Source organism: Rhinopithecus roxellana, chromosome 2 (genome assembly GCF_007565055.1).
Source record: "Rhinopithecus roxellana isolate Shanxi Qingling chromosome 2, ASM756505v1, whole genome shotgun sequence".
Classification (NCBI taxonomy): domain Eukaryota; kingdom Metazoa; phylum Chordata; class Mammalia; order Primates; family Cercopithecidae; genus Rhinopithecus; species Rhinopithecus roxellana.
In genome coordinates, this window is record NC_044550.1 from 91,867,679 (window position 1) to 91,887,136 (window position 19,458).

Below are 19,458 nucleotides of genomic sequence, written 5' to 3' on the forward strand. Positions count from 1 at the left end.
TCAGGCTTGGGGTCTAAAAAGCCAGCAAAGATGCCCAAGGCACATATTGAAATTGGCCTATTGGATACCCCATTGTAGCTGAACACTGAAAAACTCCAGAGCTTTTGTCACTGTTGTCCTTGAAAATAGTGTCCTCTGTCACAGGAAGAATGGTGGGAAGAATGAATTTTGTAGAACACCTGCATTTTCCTGTTCCTATTCATGAAATGAAATCTTGTTCTTTGGTTTCCGTGTTACAACCTTATTTACATATCTGCTCCCTAACTACAAGGAGGGCTAAACAAGTATGATTTTTGGTTTCCAACTTAGCCAGCAAAAATAATGGGGTAAGAATTGCCAAAACATTGAAGGGCTGTTCAAAAGGTATTGGGTAACAAGAAAACACATCATATATCCACTCGACAGTGCCAAAAAATGAATAAATCAATATATATAATATGTATGTTGTTTATTTACATAGTAAAGTCCTTATTAGCATATTTTAAGCATAAATAAGTATCCAATGAAAGACAGTTTAAGTGGTATTTTATATTTGTCACATTATATAGTTATATTGAAACATGCATCAAAATGTATTTTCATAATTTGACTTTTGAAACTACAGTACTTAAACAAAAACACCAGGAATATATTGGAAATTTGAATAAATATTCCTCTTTGAAAGATATCTTTGCACTCTGCTGTTTTAATTTTGAGAAGCTGATAGTTCTATGTACGCGATAGATTAGGAATGTTTGTTCAGCTTAACTAAATATGGCTCAAAATGAAACTGAAACTTTCTAAATATTGAAAACATTTTTAAAATTCTCAAAATGTATCTGTTCTATAAAGTTGATACAAAATAACTTTATCCAATAAATGCATTTTGTGAGAACTTATCTAATATTTATGTATATTTTAGAGACCTGACTTATCCAGTGATCATTTTTCCAAAAATTTTGAATTTCTGAAACAGAGTGAAGTATTAGGATGGAAACAAAAGAATTTCTCAGATCCATGTACAAGAATGTGTCCACTTTTGCAAGTTGGCCAGAGAACATCAATCATAGCATATACTTTCAAATTATTCTTGAAATAATTTAAAGGAATTTATAATGATGGTTTTCAGACCACAGCACCCTCAAATACCCTGGGCCTATTAAAACAACAGTGGAAAGCTTAAGAGTATGGATGGCAGTAAAAAAAAGAAAAGATAAAGTGTAGAAATGACAACCCATAAAGCAAATCCACAATGATTCTGTCAAGGACTTTTTCTCTCAAAGTATCTTAAATGCTCCTGAGAAATGTGCTCAATGTTCTTGCATCTTAGATAATTAAGCATTATTCTTCAGATAGTCTTTGAGAAAAGTTTCCACATATATGCAAACTCAGAAAACTCCATCAAAATAAGAAATGATAAAAATTGAAGAAGCTCTGTGTTTTTGATATATTCTAGGACATTAAACAAAAACATTACGAAGATATAACCAATAGGAGTTTGGGCTTCCATCTCAGGCCTGTGTTTTAGGGGTTCTTTATGAAGCAGCCAAGAATAAGAGGACAAGTGATGGCTTTCTTGAATGAGGATAAAAAATACGAAAGAGAACATAAAACTTCAAAATCACTAAAGCAAGGGATTGCCCCATCTCATTTCCACAGATACCCCATAAGCACCCAATTTTTACTTTTCATCTTGCAGGATAATGTTCACTTTTTGATGCTCACTTTAAACAGAAGCATGGAAGGAACAGGTGATTGGCCTTGAGTTTGTTTCTGTTTTTGTTGCACTTTTGAAGCTATACTTTATTGAATTGAGTTTAAATTCCAAATTTCTAAAACTGAACCTGAGTAGAAAAACATGTTCTTTCATGCTAGGAAAATATATTTTTGCTTTGATTAATATTTCTCATTTCTAATACATTATGACATGTTGAAAGCAAAAAGTGTCTTTATTGTCTTTTGATTTTTCACAAGCTATAGGCTGTTTCTCAACCATAAGAGCATCAAATAGATATTATTGATAATTATAGATATTCTGACAGTCAGATCTTTGACCTGCAAACATTATTTTCAGAGATGATTAACCAAGAGTAGTAGAGTACAAAGGCTTCTGAGCGCTTTTTTTTTCTTGACCTACTCACTTATTGAGAAACTATCCAACTCTTACTCAATAATAACATAGATGATTTCATGGGAGTTGGTATAGTTCCTATTGCCTAGTGAACACATGACCCCAGATCGACCAATCAGAGAACTACATTCTTGTACTTATTGTAATTATTTCAGTGAAAGCCACGTGATGCCAGTCATACAAATCTGTGATCTTTCTAGAATGTGTTTCATAAGTATTAGAATATTATTAGTAAGTAACTGTGTAAAGTATTAGTTTTTAAAATCCTTTCTTAGTGAAAATTAATATATGCACATGTCAGAAATGCAAAAAGTGAAAAAGAGTATCTATTAGAAGTAAGTCTAATTCTATCTTGATCCTATCCTTATCCTTAGAACCAACACTGTGAATTATTTCATATAAACAGTTTTAGAAATTTTCTACAAATTAACAACCTATATTTTTAGGTTCATAGAAGTATTCTGTAAGATAATAGGATATTTTAATATAAACACATATAAATATTATATTTTCATGTTAGCACATATAAATCCCCCTCACTGATTTCTAATGGCTGTAGATTCCTATTACATAAAAACAAACATACACTTATACATACAATCACATTTCCTGTTAATGGCATCTTAATTTTTCCTTTTGCAAAATTGTGAAGGTGAACAATTTCATACATATGTACTTGAACACACATATAGGTCCAAAGAACCTATAGTAAACCTCTCAGTCAGTAGATTAGATATAGCAATGTTCCAATAATTCTCTTTTATTCTACATCCAATTTTCATTAAGCTCCCCTGACATCACAAAGTCTAGCGTATATCATATGAAATATATACATTATAAAGCAACTCTATTTATGTACTCACATTGATGTCTTCCAAATCTAAATTATTTAGAATAATATTGTTCCTTTTCCAGATAATGGGAGGTCTCAGGGTTCCTTGAATGGCACAGCTCAGAACAGCACTTTGTCCCACAGTTGCTGCAGTGATGCTTAGTTTCTGATCTTCCGGTAGACTCAACTGGATCACTTCTGTGAAGATAAAGTGTCAGTAATGTTGATGAACATGTAGTTTTGTAAGGTTAAGTAGTATAAAGCTACTGAATACTAGTAATTAAGGCTTTTAATTTGAATAAAAGGGAAAAAAGCTTGTGATGAAATGAAAAAAGAGAAAATTGTTTCCAATAAAAGGTCAGAATGACATTTCAATTTAATTGATTGACAAGCATCCTCATGAGGCACAGAACTATTAAGCATGAAATGAATATCAGAAGTAGAGTTATAATAAGCCTGGCAGATTGCACCCAAAAGAGAGATAAATTATTTAACTGCCAAATCGACATGTAGTGTGTCATTGGCATTGAAATAAAAATGATGCTGTTTATTCACTGATAGATTTATATTGTAGGTTAGGTGAGATCATTGCTGGCTGGCTTCAGAGAACACTAGCACAGTAGACTGGGTAAAAGGCATCTTTATGCTGGGAAACATGTTGACTCCGAAGGCATAAGATTTGTTTGGGAAGTTGAAGAAGTAAAAGTCTGAAGTCCACCAACCAAACAGCAATTAAGTAGAATTCTATCAGCTGTCTTTACCAGATCGCATTGGTATTGAATAGTTATTTCATGATTCTTAAAGTTAAATATCATATTTTAACTAACGAGTATATACATTTCTGCTGATAATTTCTGCCGATGTACACATTTTGTCTATTGCTGGACAACATTAATTGAAATCTGGATCTGGCTTTCCTTTTTGATTTTCAGATAATCCTTACCAACTAGGAGAATTATCAACTGTATCATTGTCAATTTTCATGAGAGATGACTAGGATAATGTCTATAAATTCTGCAGCCATGTAAAAACAGCCCTTTTGTTTCCTGCTGACATTCACAGACACGAAGTTTTCTACATTATGATTTGAGTCTTGTAGTTTGACTTTGCTCATAGTCTTGACCACGTAAGAAATACCACAATTTCTGACTTAAATGTCAATGTAGAGGAGTGAAATAATTGTCCTTTGTCCCCTTGTTAAGGTTGTGATCTTTGTCCCTGGGGTTGAGTGAGGAAAGTGGTGCCCTAACTTGTAATAAATATGATCATGTGCGATGGCTGCATTCTTCTTGAGAAAGCCCCCTCCCTCCCTTTCAGCATTCTACCACATTGTCTCTATTTCTTAATCCTGTCTTCCCCTTGAGATGCTAATCAAGTGACTGTTATAGAACATAAATATCCCATAAAGAGTTATTTGGTTTTTGGTATCATCACAAATTGCAATGCCAAACATGACATATGTGTTTGGATTAAGGGCCTGGATTAAACATATAATCCACCACCTCCTCAACACATACACAAACGTTAAATGTTGAGTGATTTGGGGTGTTCTCACCACTGGCTGACACCTCATTATCTGATAAAATGAAACAGAAATATACTCACACTCCTATTCTGTTATATAGCATCTCATCTCTAAACCTAAAGTCACGCTTATTTAAGTTATCATTGTTTTGTGTTGTCAAAGTGAACAGGAATGCTCTTGAAATTGGAAAATTCTACTAGAGAAAGACTCGGCCCCAATTCATTATTTGGTTTGTTACATCACCCAAAATACAGACAGAAAATCAGACAGAAATGGGTAACAAACATCTTGTCCATTTCTTTGTGTGAGAGTCTAACCTTGAATCAGATTTATCCGTATTACCATTTATTTCAATGCTTCCTGAGTAATAAGAACATAGGGAAGGCCAGGCACGGTGGCTCACACCTGTAATTTCAGCATCTTGGGAGGCAGAGGCGGGAGGATCACTTGAGGTGAGGAGTTCAAGCCCGGCCAACATGGTGAAACCCCGTCTCTACTAAAAATAGAAAAAAAAAGCCAGGCATTGTGGCACAGGCCTGTAGTCTCAGCTACTCAGGAAGCTGAGGCAGGAGAATCTCTTGAACCCGGGAGGCAGAGGTTGCAATGAGCCAAGATCATGCCACTGAACTCCAGCCTGGGCGTCACAGTGAGAATCCGTCTCAAAAAAGAAAAAAAAAAAAAAATGGGGAATATTTTCAGTCTGTTTTAGATTAATATATATTCTGTCATATACATACTCTGTTATACATCATATATGTGTACACATACACACACACAGAAACATAAACACACACATACACTCATACAGAGACATATCTATATATACGTAAATAAGTTAAAATTATTCAATTAATTCGAAACACTAAAAGTTGAAATCTGCAGACACAGTGTTTATGTCTTTGTTTAACGTTACAAACTAACAGAAAGTGAGAACATTATAAAAGTAACGGCATCGTGTAGAGTATCATGTAAGAATTATTAATAATTTCCCATTTATATTCCTGAATTTCAGCTTCTGGTTCCTCATTAAATTATAGAGGAGATAATGGGACATCTGGTTCTAAAAACAGCATGTGAACATTGGCTATTCTGCCATTTAGAAATACAATTGCTAGTAAGTTACCCTGGAATCTCTTCACTAACCTTCCGCATCTGTTATTAAGTCCCAGGCCATTTGAATTAGTTGAGCTTTTTATAGTTAAATATTACAATGGTAATTAGATAATATAATCATCTTAGAATAAATGCTGAGATTTGGCATAACATTATGTGGGCAATCTTTCTAAAATGTATTTTTTTATAAGATGTGTAATTAGAATAAAGATTATTATTCACCAGGAATATTAACATGCACAGAAAAACTTACTTTTTAATTTTATGGCTACATTTTAAAATGACTTTACATATATTTCTTGGTAATACTGATTAAATAACTATATATTTGATAATTTCTTAGATTTGTTTTCTGCATATTTCATGCTGTATGTTTCACCTCTTCACTACTATGTTGTATAGAAAAAAACACCAAGCCAATCATGTTCACTGGTTACATCTCAAAATCAAATGGCCTTTTCCTGAAATAAATTTAGCAGCGCATTTTATTTTAGCTACAGAATTGCCATCCCCATCTTTACTTGTCTTGTGATAGTTACTAAGAAGCACAGATTAGCACAGATTTAATATTACAAGTTAAAAATGTTAAACATTTTTATTCTTAAATTATATCAAGAATGCTTTAATGTTGAGTGAAATGCTTATAAAATGCCAAAATTATAAGTTTTATTGATACTTGATCATTATTTCTAGAAATGCACTACTATGTAAAACAATAACTATGAATCAAGCTGTAATCCAATTTAAAAATGATTTTTGTATCTATTATTTTAAATTGCTTCTGAGTGTGTGTGTACATTGGAGTGACTACAGTTGCTACTTTAAAAACAAGAATTTTGAAACAAAATACTGAAAACAATCTTTTATTAACTATAGTTTTCTTGGATATACATTAATAATGACTTGTTTCATTTTATAGCATTCTATATGCAAACAGCTTATGCTAGTTATGTACAGAAACTATCTTTGCAACAAATAGCACCAATCATTTTATACCCCTCTGCATTCTTTCTGCTCTAATGACCTCAACATGTATCATGTGTGGAGAGTCACCTGGTGCCCTAGCAAAAGGTAAAAACATATAGGCTAAGTATAACATATGGTACTGAGTGTTTTGATACACTTCAGCACTTCTTTCCTTTATAAACTTTGCCTCCTCTTGGAAGCCCTCTCAAGTATTTACGGCAAAATTGTAATGATTTTTTTTTTTTTTTTTTCTGATCTCACATTATGAGGACTATTACTACCTTTTTAATCCGGCTTTTGTTTTTGATTGCTTAGGGAAGTTAAGAGGCAAGTAAAATAGTTTCACACTGTGAATGCTTCTCTATGCTTTCTCATTTTTACTACTTGGCTTAGAGAAAAACTAAGAGCTTGCTTTAAAGGAATGAAATATTCGAAGTGTCTGCTGGAAGAATCTGAAGCCAAAGACACAAGTATTGTTTAGTACAACTTGCAGCATGATTAGTGGGTATTTATAAGGCATTGATTTCAATAGCAACTAGATCCTACCAGTAGTAATATAAATTTGGGTAAAAATATGTAATTTTTTAAAGTTTTAAGTTCAGGGATACATGTATAGGTTTGTTACATAGGTCAACGTGCGTCATAGGGATTTGTTGTACAGATTATTTCATTACTCAGGTGTTAAGCCTAGTACTCATTAGTTATTTTCCTGATCCTCCCCTTCCTCCCACCATCCATGCTCTAATAGGCCCCAGTGTGTGTTGTTTCTATGTGTCCATGTGTTCTCATCATTTAGCTCCCACTTATAAGTGAGAAAATGTGGTATTTGGTTTTCTGTTCCTGCATTAATTTGCTAAGGATTATGGCCTCCAGCTCCATCAATGTCCTGGTAAAGAACATGATCTTGTTCTTTTTTATGGCCTCATGGTATTACATAGCGTTTATGTACCACATTTTTTTTTATCCAGTGCATTATTAAAGGGGATTTAGGCTGATTCCATGTCTTTGCTATTATGAATGGTGCTGCAATGAACTTCAATTCGTGTGCATGTGTCTTTGTAACAGGGTAATTAATAGTTTTGGGTATATACCCAGTAATGGGATTGCTGGGTCAGTGGGAGTGTAAATTAGTTTAACCATCATGGAAGACAATATGGCAATTCCTCAAATACCTAATATTATGTGATTTTAACACATATAGAAAAAGTGAAATATTATGAATATTAGTGAAACACTAGTTTAAAAAGGATGATTTTAGAAACTTTGATTAAAGATATCTTTTAATATCGTAAGAAGAGCAAACTTTTCATAACCAAGATTCTGGTCTTCTAAATATCGACATCTTTGAAGTTCCTAACTATAGACTTATGTTAAATATTTCATTAAATCTGTTTAAACACTAGACTCATAATCTTATTATCCCTCATCACGCCTATTATTCCTATTATAGGAATGAAGCCTAGAATAAATTTTGTCAGTAATGTTTCCTAATAACGGGTACTTTACCTTTCTCTACTTCAGTAAAGAAATTGCTAATTAAATGCATATAGTAATACAATATTAAGCCAGAAATAGATCACAAAAAGAAAATCACTTAGAAAGTGTAAATGGAATAAATTAATTATTCTCATAATAAGATAACCACAATTACTTAATAACAAGGTTTTTAAGTAATAAGGAAATTCTGATGGCATATTTTGTCAGGAAATAGGTGACTTCAAAATAAATGGTAATGCTTACATAATTTAGACATGTCAAGATATTCACAAAGTTATTATGATGAAATGCTTAGAATCTTTGAGACAAAATATCTACTTATTAAATATTATAAAATGCCAAAATTATAAGTTTTATTGATACATGATCATTATTTCTAGAAATGCACTACTATGTAAAACAATAACTATGAATCTTATAAAATTAAAACAAAACAAAATTTAAAAGGTCTAGAAATTTTGTTTTGGTAACAATAGACTGGATAAATTGGACATTCACAGAAGTGACACCACAGCAAACAAACATATAAACAGTATGAACTAAATACAAATAATTTATTCTTAAAAGCATTAGAGAAATATCAGGATAGTGAGGAACTGCCCAGTCTATGTTCTGAAGAGAACTGTAACTGAGAGATGAGATTACACCTGGAATTGCACATTCCGTTGAGGATTTTTTTCATTTTGAAGAGATAATAGCTATACTTAGATGTTATTATGTGGCTTATTGTTTTCCAGGCATATGGGATAGGGAAAATAATGGAGTGTGTCCATCTCTGTGCTAGGACTTTAAGATGCCAACGTCTACGACTGAATATATGGACTGCAGCATGCTGTTACCTAGATGTCTTAAACAAAATCTCTCTGGAGTAAGTTAATATCATTGTATTCATCCGATATTTGCTATTAACAATTTTGTATTTACAATACCCAGAAAACTGTAAACCAGAATATGACCCACCAAAAGAGAAGACAGCATGATGAGAAGGAGCAGAAACAACACATAACAGTAAAAATAATCCAATAAGATTGTAAGATGTGTTATGTTTATGAAAATAAAATTCCAGGTTAGAAATTTTGACCATAAAAAACAGAACTATAAACATTACAAGTTTGTGAAAAATCAACTAGGAATTATGAAAGTGAAAGCTATACTAACTGAAATTAATAATTAAATGTATGTACTTAAGGTCAGATTAGACACAGCCAAAAAGAGAAATAGTAAGCTAGAAAAGAGATTAAATGAAACTTTACAGAATAAAAAGCAAAAACCAGACAAGGTTAATGAAAACAGGGTTGTTTTGAATCCCAGAAAGAGAAAACAGAAAAAAAATGGAGAAGTAATATTTGAAGAAATAGCAGCTGACGGTTTTCCATAAATGTAAAAGACACCAATCAATAGATTGAAGAAGCACATCAAATTTCAAGCAAAGCAAACAAAAAACTAGACTAATTCACACTGAGTCAGTGTATTAGTTCATTTTCAGGCTAATGATAAAGACATACCCAAGACTGGGAAGAAAAAGAGGTTTAACTGGACTTACAGTTCCACATGGCTGGGAAGGCCTCAGAATCATGGCAGGAGGTGAAAAGCATGAGTGGCATGCCTTACATGGCAGCGGCAAGTGAAAAATGAGGAAGAAGCAAAAGTGGAAACCCTTGATAAACCCATCAGATCTTGTGAGACTTATTCGCTATCAAGAGAATAGCACAGGAAAAACCAGCTCCCATGATGCAATTACCTTCCCCTGGGTCCCTCCTACAACATATGAAAATTCTGGGAGATACAATTCAAGATGAGATTTGGGTAGGGGCACAGCCAAATCATATCATTCCTCCCATGGACCCTCCAAATCTCATGTCCTCGAATTTCAAAACCAATCATGCCTTCCCAACAGTCTTCCAAAGTCTTAACTAATTTCAGTATTAACCCAAAAGTCCACAGTCCAAAGTCTCATCTGACACAAGGCAAGTCCCTTTCTCCTATAAGCTTTTAAAATCAAAATAAGCTAGTTACTTCCTAGATACAATGTGGGTGCAGGTATTGGGTAAATGGAGCCATTCCAACTGGGAGATACTGGCCAAAACCAAGGGGTTACATGGCCCATACAAGTCCAAAATCCAGTGGGGTGGGGGGGGGGGGGGCAGTCACATTTAAAGCTCCAAAATGATCTGCTTGACTCCAGGTCTCACTTCCAGGTCATGCTGATGCAAGAGGTGGGTTCCCATGGTCTTGGGCAGCTCAGCCCCTGTGGCTTTGCCGGGTACAGCCTCCCTCCCAGCTGCTTTCACAGGCTGGCACTGAATTTCTGCGGTTCTTCCAGGTGCATGTTGCAAGTTGTCAGTGGAGCTACCATTCTGATGTCTGGAGGACAGTGACTCTCTTCCTACAGCTCCACTAGGCAGTGGCCCAGTAGGGACTCTGTGGGGGGGCTCCAACTCCACATTTTCCTTCCACACTGCTCTAGTAAGGTTCTCCATGAGGGCCCTGCCCCTTCAGCAAACTTACGCCTGGGCATCCAGGCATTTCCACACAGCCTTTAAAATTTAGGCAGAGGTTCCCCAATCCTAATTCTTGACTTCTATGCACCCGCAGGCTCAACACCACATGGAAGCTGCCAAGGCTTGTGGCTTCCAGGACTCTCCAAATCCACAGCCTAAACTGTACATTGGCCCTTTTCAGCCATGGCTGGAGCCGGTAAGACACAGAGCATCAAGTCCCTAGGCTTCTCACAGCACAGAGTCCCTGGGCCTGACCCAGGAAACCAATTGTTCCTCCTGGGTCTCTGGCCCTGTGATGGGAGGGGCTGCCATGAAGGTCTCTGAAATGGCCTGGAGACATTTTCCCAATTGTCTTCAGAAAAAACATTATGCTCCTTGCTACTTATGCAAATTTCTGCAGCTGGCTTGAATTTCTCCCCCAGAAAATGGGTTTTTCTTTTCTATCACATAGTCAGGCTGCAAATTTCCCAAATTTTATGCTCTGTTTTCCTTTTAAAATGGAATAATTTTAACAGCACCCAAGTTACCTTCTGAATGTTTTGCTGCTTAGAAATTTCTTCTGCGAGATTTTCTAAATCATCTCTCCCAAGTTCAAAGTGTCACAAATCTCTAGGGCAGGGTCAAAATGCTGCCAGTCTCTTTGCTAAAACATAACAAGAGTCACCTTTTTTCCAGCTCCCAACACCTTCCTCATCTCCATCTGAGACCACCTCAGCCTGGATGTTATTGTTCATATCACCATCAGCATTTTTGTCAAAGCCATTCAATAAGTCTCTAGGAGGATCCAAACTTTCTCACATTTTCCTGTCTTTTTCTGAGCCCTCCAAACTGTTCTAACCTCTGCCTGATACCCAGTGCCAGTCGCTTCCACATTTTCAGGTATCTTTTCAGCAATGCCCCATTCTACTGGTACCAATGTACCATATTAGTTTTCATGCTGCTGATAAAGACATAACTGAGACTGGGAATAAAAAGAAGTTTAATTGGACTTACAATTCCACATGTTGGGGAGGCCTCAGAATCATGGTGGGAGGTGAAAGGCACTTCTTACATGGCAGCACAAGAGAAAATGAGGAGAAGCAAAAGTGGAAACCCCTGACAAACCCATCAGATCTCCTGAGACTCATTCACTATCACGAGAATAACATGGGAAAGACCGGCCTCCACGATTCAATTACATCCCCCTGGGTCTCTCCCACAGCACACGGGAATTCTGGGAGTTACAATTAAAGTTGAGATTTGGGTGCAGACACAGTCAAGCCATGTCAGTCAGTCAATTAACAATGAAATTAAAGAAAATTAGGAACACTCAATTTACCAACATAACAAACCTGCACATGTACCCCTGAACCTAAAGCAAAAGTTTGTTTGTTTGTTTGTTTGTTTTTTAAAAAGGATATCAAAGACAGAGAGAAATCTTAAAATTTTGCAAATTAAAAGATACAGCCTGCCTATATGGTAAGGAGAGTTAGACATATAACTGATTTCATCAGCAAAAGTAGAAACAAGAAAGCAGTAGGACGATATATTGGAAATTATGCAACAAAATAAAAACTGATCTTAGAGTTTTATAGAAATACACAAATATTATAATAAAATTAACATATTTACAAAAAATAGAAGCATGAACGTTCATGTCTAGTAAACGTGCCTTAAATTCTAAAAATGTTCTTCAGACAGAAGAAAAATGATTCCAGATGAACACTCACAGATGCGAGGAATGGAAAGCAAAAACATAAAATAAAATAAAAAAGAAGGAAGAAGAAGAAGAAGAAGAAGAAGAAGAAGAAGAAGAAGAAGAAGAAGAAGAAGAAGAAGAAGAAGAAGAAGAAGAAGAAGAAGAAGAAGAGGAGGAGGAGGAAGGTATTTAAATATGAATGTTAAAGTTTAACAGTAAACTTTGATAGTTCAAGAATGCCAGATAATATAAAATTTTATTTCCATAACATTGGGTAGAGAAAGATTTTGTTAACAAGATACAAATGAATTCACCATAAAGAAAGTGATTTATAACTTTGACTACATTATAATTTAAAATATCTATTCTTCAAAAGATACTATTAAAAAACCAAAAACACAAGTCACCAAGCAGAAGATAATTGCCGCCTACAAAACTGACAAAAATCTTATATTTCAAATAAATTCTTCTACACATCACTAAGAAAAATGTAAACAACTTGTTAACAAACCAATCAAGAAATCAATAAAAGACTTGAATAAGTGCTTTATGAAATAGTCCATATGGCTAAGAAAAATCTGAAAATTGCTGAACTAACTATGCAATTAGGAAGATGAAAATTTAAGCCAAAACCCTTCAGACTGGCTTGAATTTAAAAGTCTAATGAGAATAACTGTTGAGAAAAATACAAAGCAACGTAAATTCTTATATATGAAATGTATGTATATATAAATCCTTACACACTCATGAACAAGAGTGTAAATGTACACATCAATTTGCTCCATTAGTAAAGGAAGTCTCATCTAGCAAACTTTCCTGGTCAACCCATTTCTAAGGACCAAGTTAGCCATATCCCTTGCAGACGCTTAGAGTTATGACATAGAAAACGCAGAGAGTTTAGCTGTTAGAAAGAGATAACAGAAATAATAACACGTAATTTTTAAAGACACTTTTAATATACAGGACAGAGAAGAAAAGAGAAGAGCCCTATATGGTGAGAAAACAGTATGATAAGAAACAGGATAAAAGAATCTGAAGTTTATTCCGAGGAAAAGGGGCCAGCAGAAAGAAAAGTTCTGAATATAAAATTGAGAATATAATTATTTCTGCCAAAAGTTCTGAAAGTAATTAGGAGAACTTACAATCACAAATATAAATAAAAGCATTTAGCAACTAGTTCAAAATGATAGTTTCTTCCTATGCTATTAGTGAGATTGAGAAGTTATAGAAATATATGAATAAAAGACTTTTCAATGAAAGCTTTTCTGTAAAACAATGAAGAAAAAATTCTTGTGCAAAATTGAAATTTTGTTTTTTTATTGTCATTATATTCTCTTTCTATAATAAAGATGGTACAATACTACAGACAAAACTATATTTTGATATTAATTCAAGCAGTTTTACATATTGACAATAGTGAATCTCACTTTCTTTTTTAATTCATTACTTGGACTTCCTTTTAGTGGTCTTATAAATATACAATTGTCTTTCAGGGTTCTGTTAAATTTCATTTAATTTTTCTCTTTCAAATGAATTATATAAAGTTGAATTTTAAACTAAACTAATAAAGGAGCAGTCTATTTATTCAGTGATATGCGTGACACACACAACTTGGAAAACAATTCTTTTTATGAAGAATAGTTTCCATGTGAAACCTGACCTAACAAAAACTGTACTAACAGAGAGAATTGGGTGTCCACTCAAAGTGGTCAAGTTAATTTTAACTTTATGACTTGGAAAAATTCAAGGATGCAGATAACAGAATGACTTTAACATTACAAGTATGTAGGTTGGAATAGTAAGATATTGACATTGCAAGGTTTGTTATATTAAGTTTAAAATCTCATTATGTGAGTTACTCCTTGTAGGACATACGTAAAAGAAAATAATTGTGAGTATTAACTGAATACATATCATTTGCTAAGCATTTTCCAAAGTATTTGATTCATTTAACTTTCCTAACTGCCCTATGAAGTAGATACTGATTCTGATTTTTATTTTTATTTTTCTGCCTGTGATGCTCTCACGTGAAGAAGAGATAATTAAAGCTTTATTAGCCATCTTGTGATCATGAATGGGAACATTCTCAATGCATTAGAGACGAAAAATGCAAAGATGGAAGGACTTCAAGTCCTTCATTATAATAGGTGAGAAGGGAGAAAACAATCATTTGAAAAAGAGTCAGGCATTGAATACTTATATCAACAAAGATGAAAGATTGAAAATCAATTATCTAAGCTTTCACTTTAGGAAATTAAATAAAAAGAACAAATTAAATCCAAAGTATGCAGGGAAAAAGAAAGAATGAAAATTAGAGCATGAAAGAAATAAAATTGAAAACAAAAAATCAATACAGAAAATCAATGAAAACAAAAGTTGGTTATTTGAAAGATAAAACCAGTAAGCCTGAAACCAGAGTAACTCAGAAAAAAGAAACAAGGCAAAATTACCAACATCAGAAATAAAATACAGTGTTATTACAGACCCCATAGACATTTAAAGGATAATAAAATTTGCACAAAAAATTCTGTGCCCGCAAATTTGATAACCTAGATTAAATGGACCAATTCTTTGTAAGACACAATCTGCTAAATCTCATTTAAGTAGAAACAGGCAATCTGAATAGGCTTATACTTATAAAAGAAATCTCATTACTTATTAATCACCTTCCCAAGCAGAAAGTATCAGGCCCAGATGGATTCACTGATGAATTCTACCAAACATTTAAGGGAGAAATTGTATCAATCCTCTACAATCTCTTTCACAAAATAGAAGAAGAAATGCTTTCTAACTCATTCTCTTAGGCCATTATTACCCTAATACCAAAACCAGACAATAGCATTACAAGAAAAGAAAACTGCAGAAAAATATCTCTTCTAGGCATAGATTAAAAATTCTCAACAAAATATTAGCTAATAGAATCCAACAACATATGAAAATGATTATACACTATGACACTTTGGTATTTGTCTCAGGTATGCAAGAATGAATCAACATTTTAAAATCAATTAAATGTACTCATCACATCAACAAGCTAAAGAAGAAAACAAAACATGTGCAAGATTTTGTTTGTTTGTTTGTTTGTTTGTTTGTTTTTTTGAGACGGAGTCTCGCTCTGTCGCCCAGGCTGGAGTGCAGTGGCCGGCAGTGGCCGGATCTCAGCTCACTTCAAGCTCCGCCTCTGGGGTTTACACCATTCTCCTGTCTCAGCCTCCTGAGTAGCTGGGACTACAGGCGCCCGCCACCTCGCCCGGCTAGTTTTTCGTATTTTTTAGTAGAGACAGGGTTTCACTGTGTTAGCCAGGATGGTCTCGATCTCCTGACCTCGTGATCCGCCCGTCTCGGCCTCCCAAAGTGCTGGGATTACAGGCTTGAGCCACCGCGCCCGGCCGCAAGATTTATATAAAAAAATTTAAAGCTTGGATGAATTTATTAAAGAAGTAAATAAAGAGGGTGGCGTGGTGGCTCATGCCTGTAATCCCAGCACTTTGAGAGGCCAAGGGAGGTGGATCACGAGGTCAGGAGTTTGAGACCAGCCTGACCAACATGGTGAAACTCCTTGTCTACTAAAAATACAAAAATTAGCTGGGCGTGGTGACGCGCACCTGTAATCCCAGTGAGTCAAGCAGCTGAGGCAGAAGAATTGCTTGAATCCAGGAAGCGGAGGTTGCAGTGAGCCGAGATCGCGCCACAGCACTCCAGCCTGGGCGACAGAGAGAGACTCTGTCTAAGGAGGAGGAGGAGGAGGAGGAGGAGAGGAAGAGGAGGAAGAGGAAGGAGAAGGAGGAGAAGGAGGAGAAGGAGAAGAAGGAGAAGAAGGAGAAGAAGAAGAGATAATCCATGCTCATGAAAACAAAAACTCAGTGTTATCCAGATGCCAGTTTTTCTCCACTTCATCTATAAATGTAATGCAATCACAGTCAAAATTCCAGCAAGTCATTTTGTGGATATCAATAAACGAATCCTGAGGTGTCTAGAGAGGTGAAAGATCAAGATGAACCAACGTTGAAGGAGGAAAAACAATATTAGAGGATTGACACTACCTGACTTCAAGAGTTACTATAAAGCCACAGTAATCAAGACAGTGTAGCACTGGTGAAAGAATAGACAAATAGATCAATGGGACAGAACAGAGAGGCCAGAAATAGACCCAAATAAATATAGTGAACTCATCTCTGACAAAGAGAAATGACAATGCAAGGTAGAAAAGTAACATTTTAAACAAATTGTTCTGAAACACATAAACATTCACATTAAAAAAAAAATGACGCTAGACAAAAGCCCTACACATTCAGAAAAACCAACTAAAACTAAATCACAGACTTAAATATAAAACAAAAAACTATAAAAATCCTAGATGATAACTGGAGAAAACTAAATGACCTTAGGTTTGGTGATGACCATATTTTACATACACAAAATAATACTGATTTATTTTTCATAGATACTAATTAATAATAAGAGGAAAACCAAGACCATTTATAAACCTTAGGTAAGGTAGATCATAAGGTGTTTACACTTTGGTTATATTATTACATAGAAATTAAGTGTCCTTAAGGGTTGTATTTAAATATATGTACACAAGATAAAAAGACATCAAACATAATGATGATCACTGTTTTACTTACAAAAATATCAACTAAATGTTAAAAAATGTCAGGTATGGTTTCCTGTATGATTTGTTGGTGTAAATACTATGTTTGATTTGAAAAAAAAAATGACGTTATATTCTAAATTTGTGAAATATTGAATGCATGAAATACAGAATTAACTTACCATCTTTAATATATTTTTTAAGTTTTGGTATTTTCACTTACTAATGAAATTCAATGTGGTAGATTGGGAAGAGAAATTGCATATACATATGAAGGAAGGAATCTAATCGGAAGAATTCACTGTGAATTTTCATTTGTCAGTCAGGATAAAGCAATCAGTTAATCAACACCCATTTCCTATATGTTAACAAATGTGTTCAGTGCCATGTTGAAAAGCTATTACAGATATAAGAGAAGAATATTAACCTGTGTGCATTTCCTCAACTTATCTCAAGGAAACCCCAGGAAATTAATATTGGCGTCAATCAAATGACACATTATTTGCTCTGTCTTTAATAAATTGAACATCTTTCACTATGGTTTAGATGACAGTTAGTCAGAGCTAAATTAATGAACTAATCCCTCCATGTGTAATAGAATTTGGGCCTTTCAGACTAAAAAAGACTTTAATATTGTTTGCCTAATTAAAACAATTCAGCTAAAAGAGATTGCTATTTGCCAAATAACACACTGCTACTACTGATAAAACTGAAACTAGGATCCAGAGAATTTGCCTTCACTATGAAGTTTTACAGTGAGTGTCCCTTTAGCAGGTTGCAACAAACAGATGTAAAATACGGGGAATTGAACACTGGCTGTTCATTTTGGCAATTCTTCACAGGGTCCAAAGACTGGGCTTTAGCTATGCAAATCTAGAAACAAATTTAACAATTCATCCAGAATTAATTAGGCTACTGGGGATTAACTCAGCTAATCAAAATCACAGGATACCTTTGTTTATACTGGAATACCAATTTATTCATTTACAATGGGAAAAGCATCAGGTTTAGTAATGAATGTCAGCTGTGAGCCTGGGAATCTTCCTTCTAATGCACAGGTCAAAAGATTTGCAGGATTGATGAACAGAAAATTACAAAAAAGAGAGTCGGCTATTCTCAAGGCAGTCAAGCTCTAATCAGCTAATGAATTGCCCTTTTCAACTCTAAAGACATTTCTGTCTGGAGAGCCTTTCTTTTCTTGTCGCTTTCAAGTTTATTGACAAATTCTTAGCTCCTTTTTTACATTGTGCATATCACCATATGTGTGCAACTAGAGCGCTCACTCAGGTAGATTGCAGAAGAGTTAAGTATATTAGAACCTTCTTTACATCAGCAAAGGTTCCCATGGACCTAGGCTTGGCAAACTATGCCCCTGGATCAAATCTGTTCTGCCACCTGTTTTTGAAAATAAAGTTGTATTGGAACACAGCCATACCCATTTCTTACTGAATTGCCTCTGTTGCTGTCTATGACTCCTTTCTGCTCTATATATGCGGAGCTTAGCAGTTACTACTAAGACCTACAGTATGCAAAACCTAAAATATTTACTCTCAGGGTTTTTACGGAAAGTTGCCTATTCATTGAAACATTACTTTGCTGCTTTTACATTCCTTAGACACATGCAAGTTTTAAAAATATCTGTTTATTTCTGCTCATTCTCTTGGTTCAGAACACTAAACCTAAGATAATTACATAGAGAGTGCATGAAAATTGCTCTCATTTAGATATGAGTGAGTTCATAAACTACTCCACCACTTAAAAAAATATATATTTGAGACTTCTGCAAATAATGACACAGGATGAATTTCTACAACTATAACAGTTGCTACACCCAGAATCCAAAACAACATGAAAAAGTATGTCCTGTTTGTCTTGTCTAAATGAAATTTCTAGTCCGTGACAGTAGCATCCTACCAGGTCTGACTTCGTAAGTCTGTCACGTAGAAGAATTATCATTCCTTCTCTCTTCTTAACATCCAATCAAAATACAAATTCTCAGGGCACATTCTCAGCCAGAAGGAAGGCAATCTGATTATCCCATGTACATCATTCACAGTACTAATCTGTGAATAAGTTTGATTCTTCAAGAGAGTATTTACATTTTAATAGGGAACATTTTAATTCAAATGTGTCTTTAACCAGTAAACTGCTTACACAGTAATGCTTTTGAGAAGGAAACCTACCAAGTAATTATTGTCAACTCTTTGCCACCACTTTCTCTCCAAGAAATCAGAGGGACCTAGATCTGACCAAGACTGCCTAAATGTCTCCCTCTGCCTGACTCAACTTCAGACAGGTTTGCTCCTCTGACCTCCCAGAGTATTTAGTTGACAAAATGTACAATTATAAATACTTTCTGTGCCCCTTTAAGATATAAATCTTCATCCAGCCTCTTGATAGTTTAAGACCCAGGAATACCTTTCTCAAAGAGTGCTGGGAGTCAACAAGGAAGATAATGCCCCATCTCAGTTTCTGTGACAGCACAGGAGCCTAAATTCACCAGGTGCCAATTAACAAACACAATTAGAAATCAGTTTTTTGCTTTTGTTTTTTTTTGCAGGAAGAATGGCCAAATTTTGCATTTCTCCAACATTCATTTCGTTCATGTTTACGAGAGAGTTTACAAAGTATTAATGAGACTA

At 34.7% G+C, this 19,458-nt stretch overlaps 1 protein-coding gene across 3 annotated transcripts in view; it reads right to left on the minus strand.

Annotated features, from left to right (window-relative positions):
* The window catches only part of FSTL5 (follistatin like 5), an 838,888-nt gene that overhangs the window by 284,905 nt on the left and 534,525 nt on the right, over positions 1–19,458 (minus strand). For all 3 annotated transcript variants that reach the window (XM_030916851.1, XM_030916843.1, XM_030916838.1), the window contains exon 7: positions 2,974–3,140. In XM_030916851.1, the coding sequence (XP_030772711.1) occupies positions 2,974–3,140 (167 nt within the window). The remainder of the gene's footprint in view (positions 1–2,973; positions 3,141–19,458) is intronic.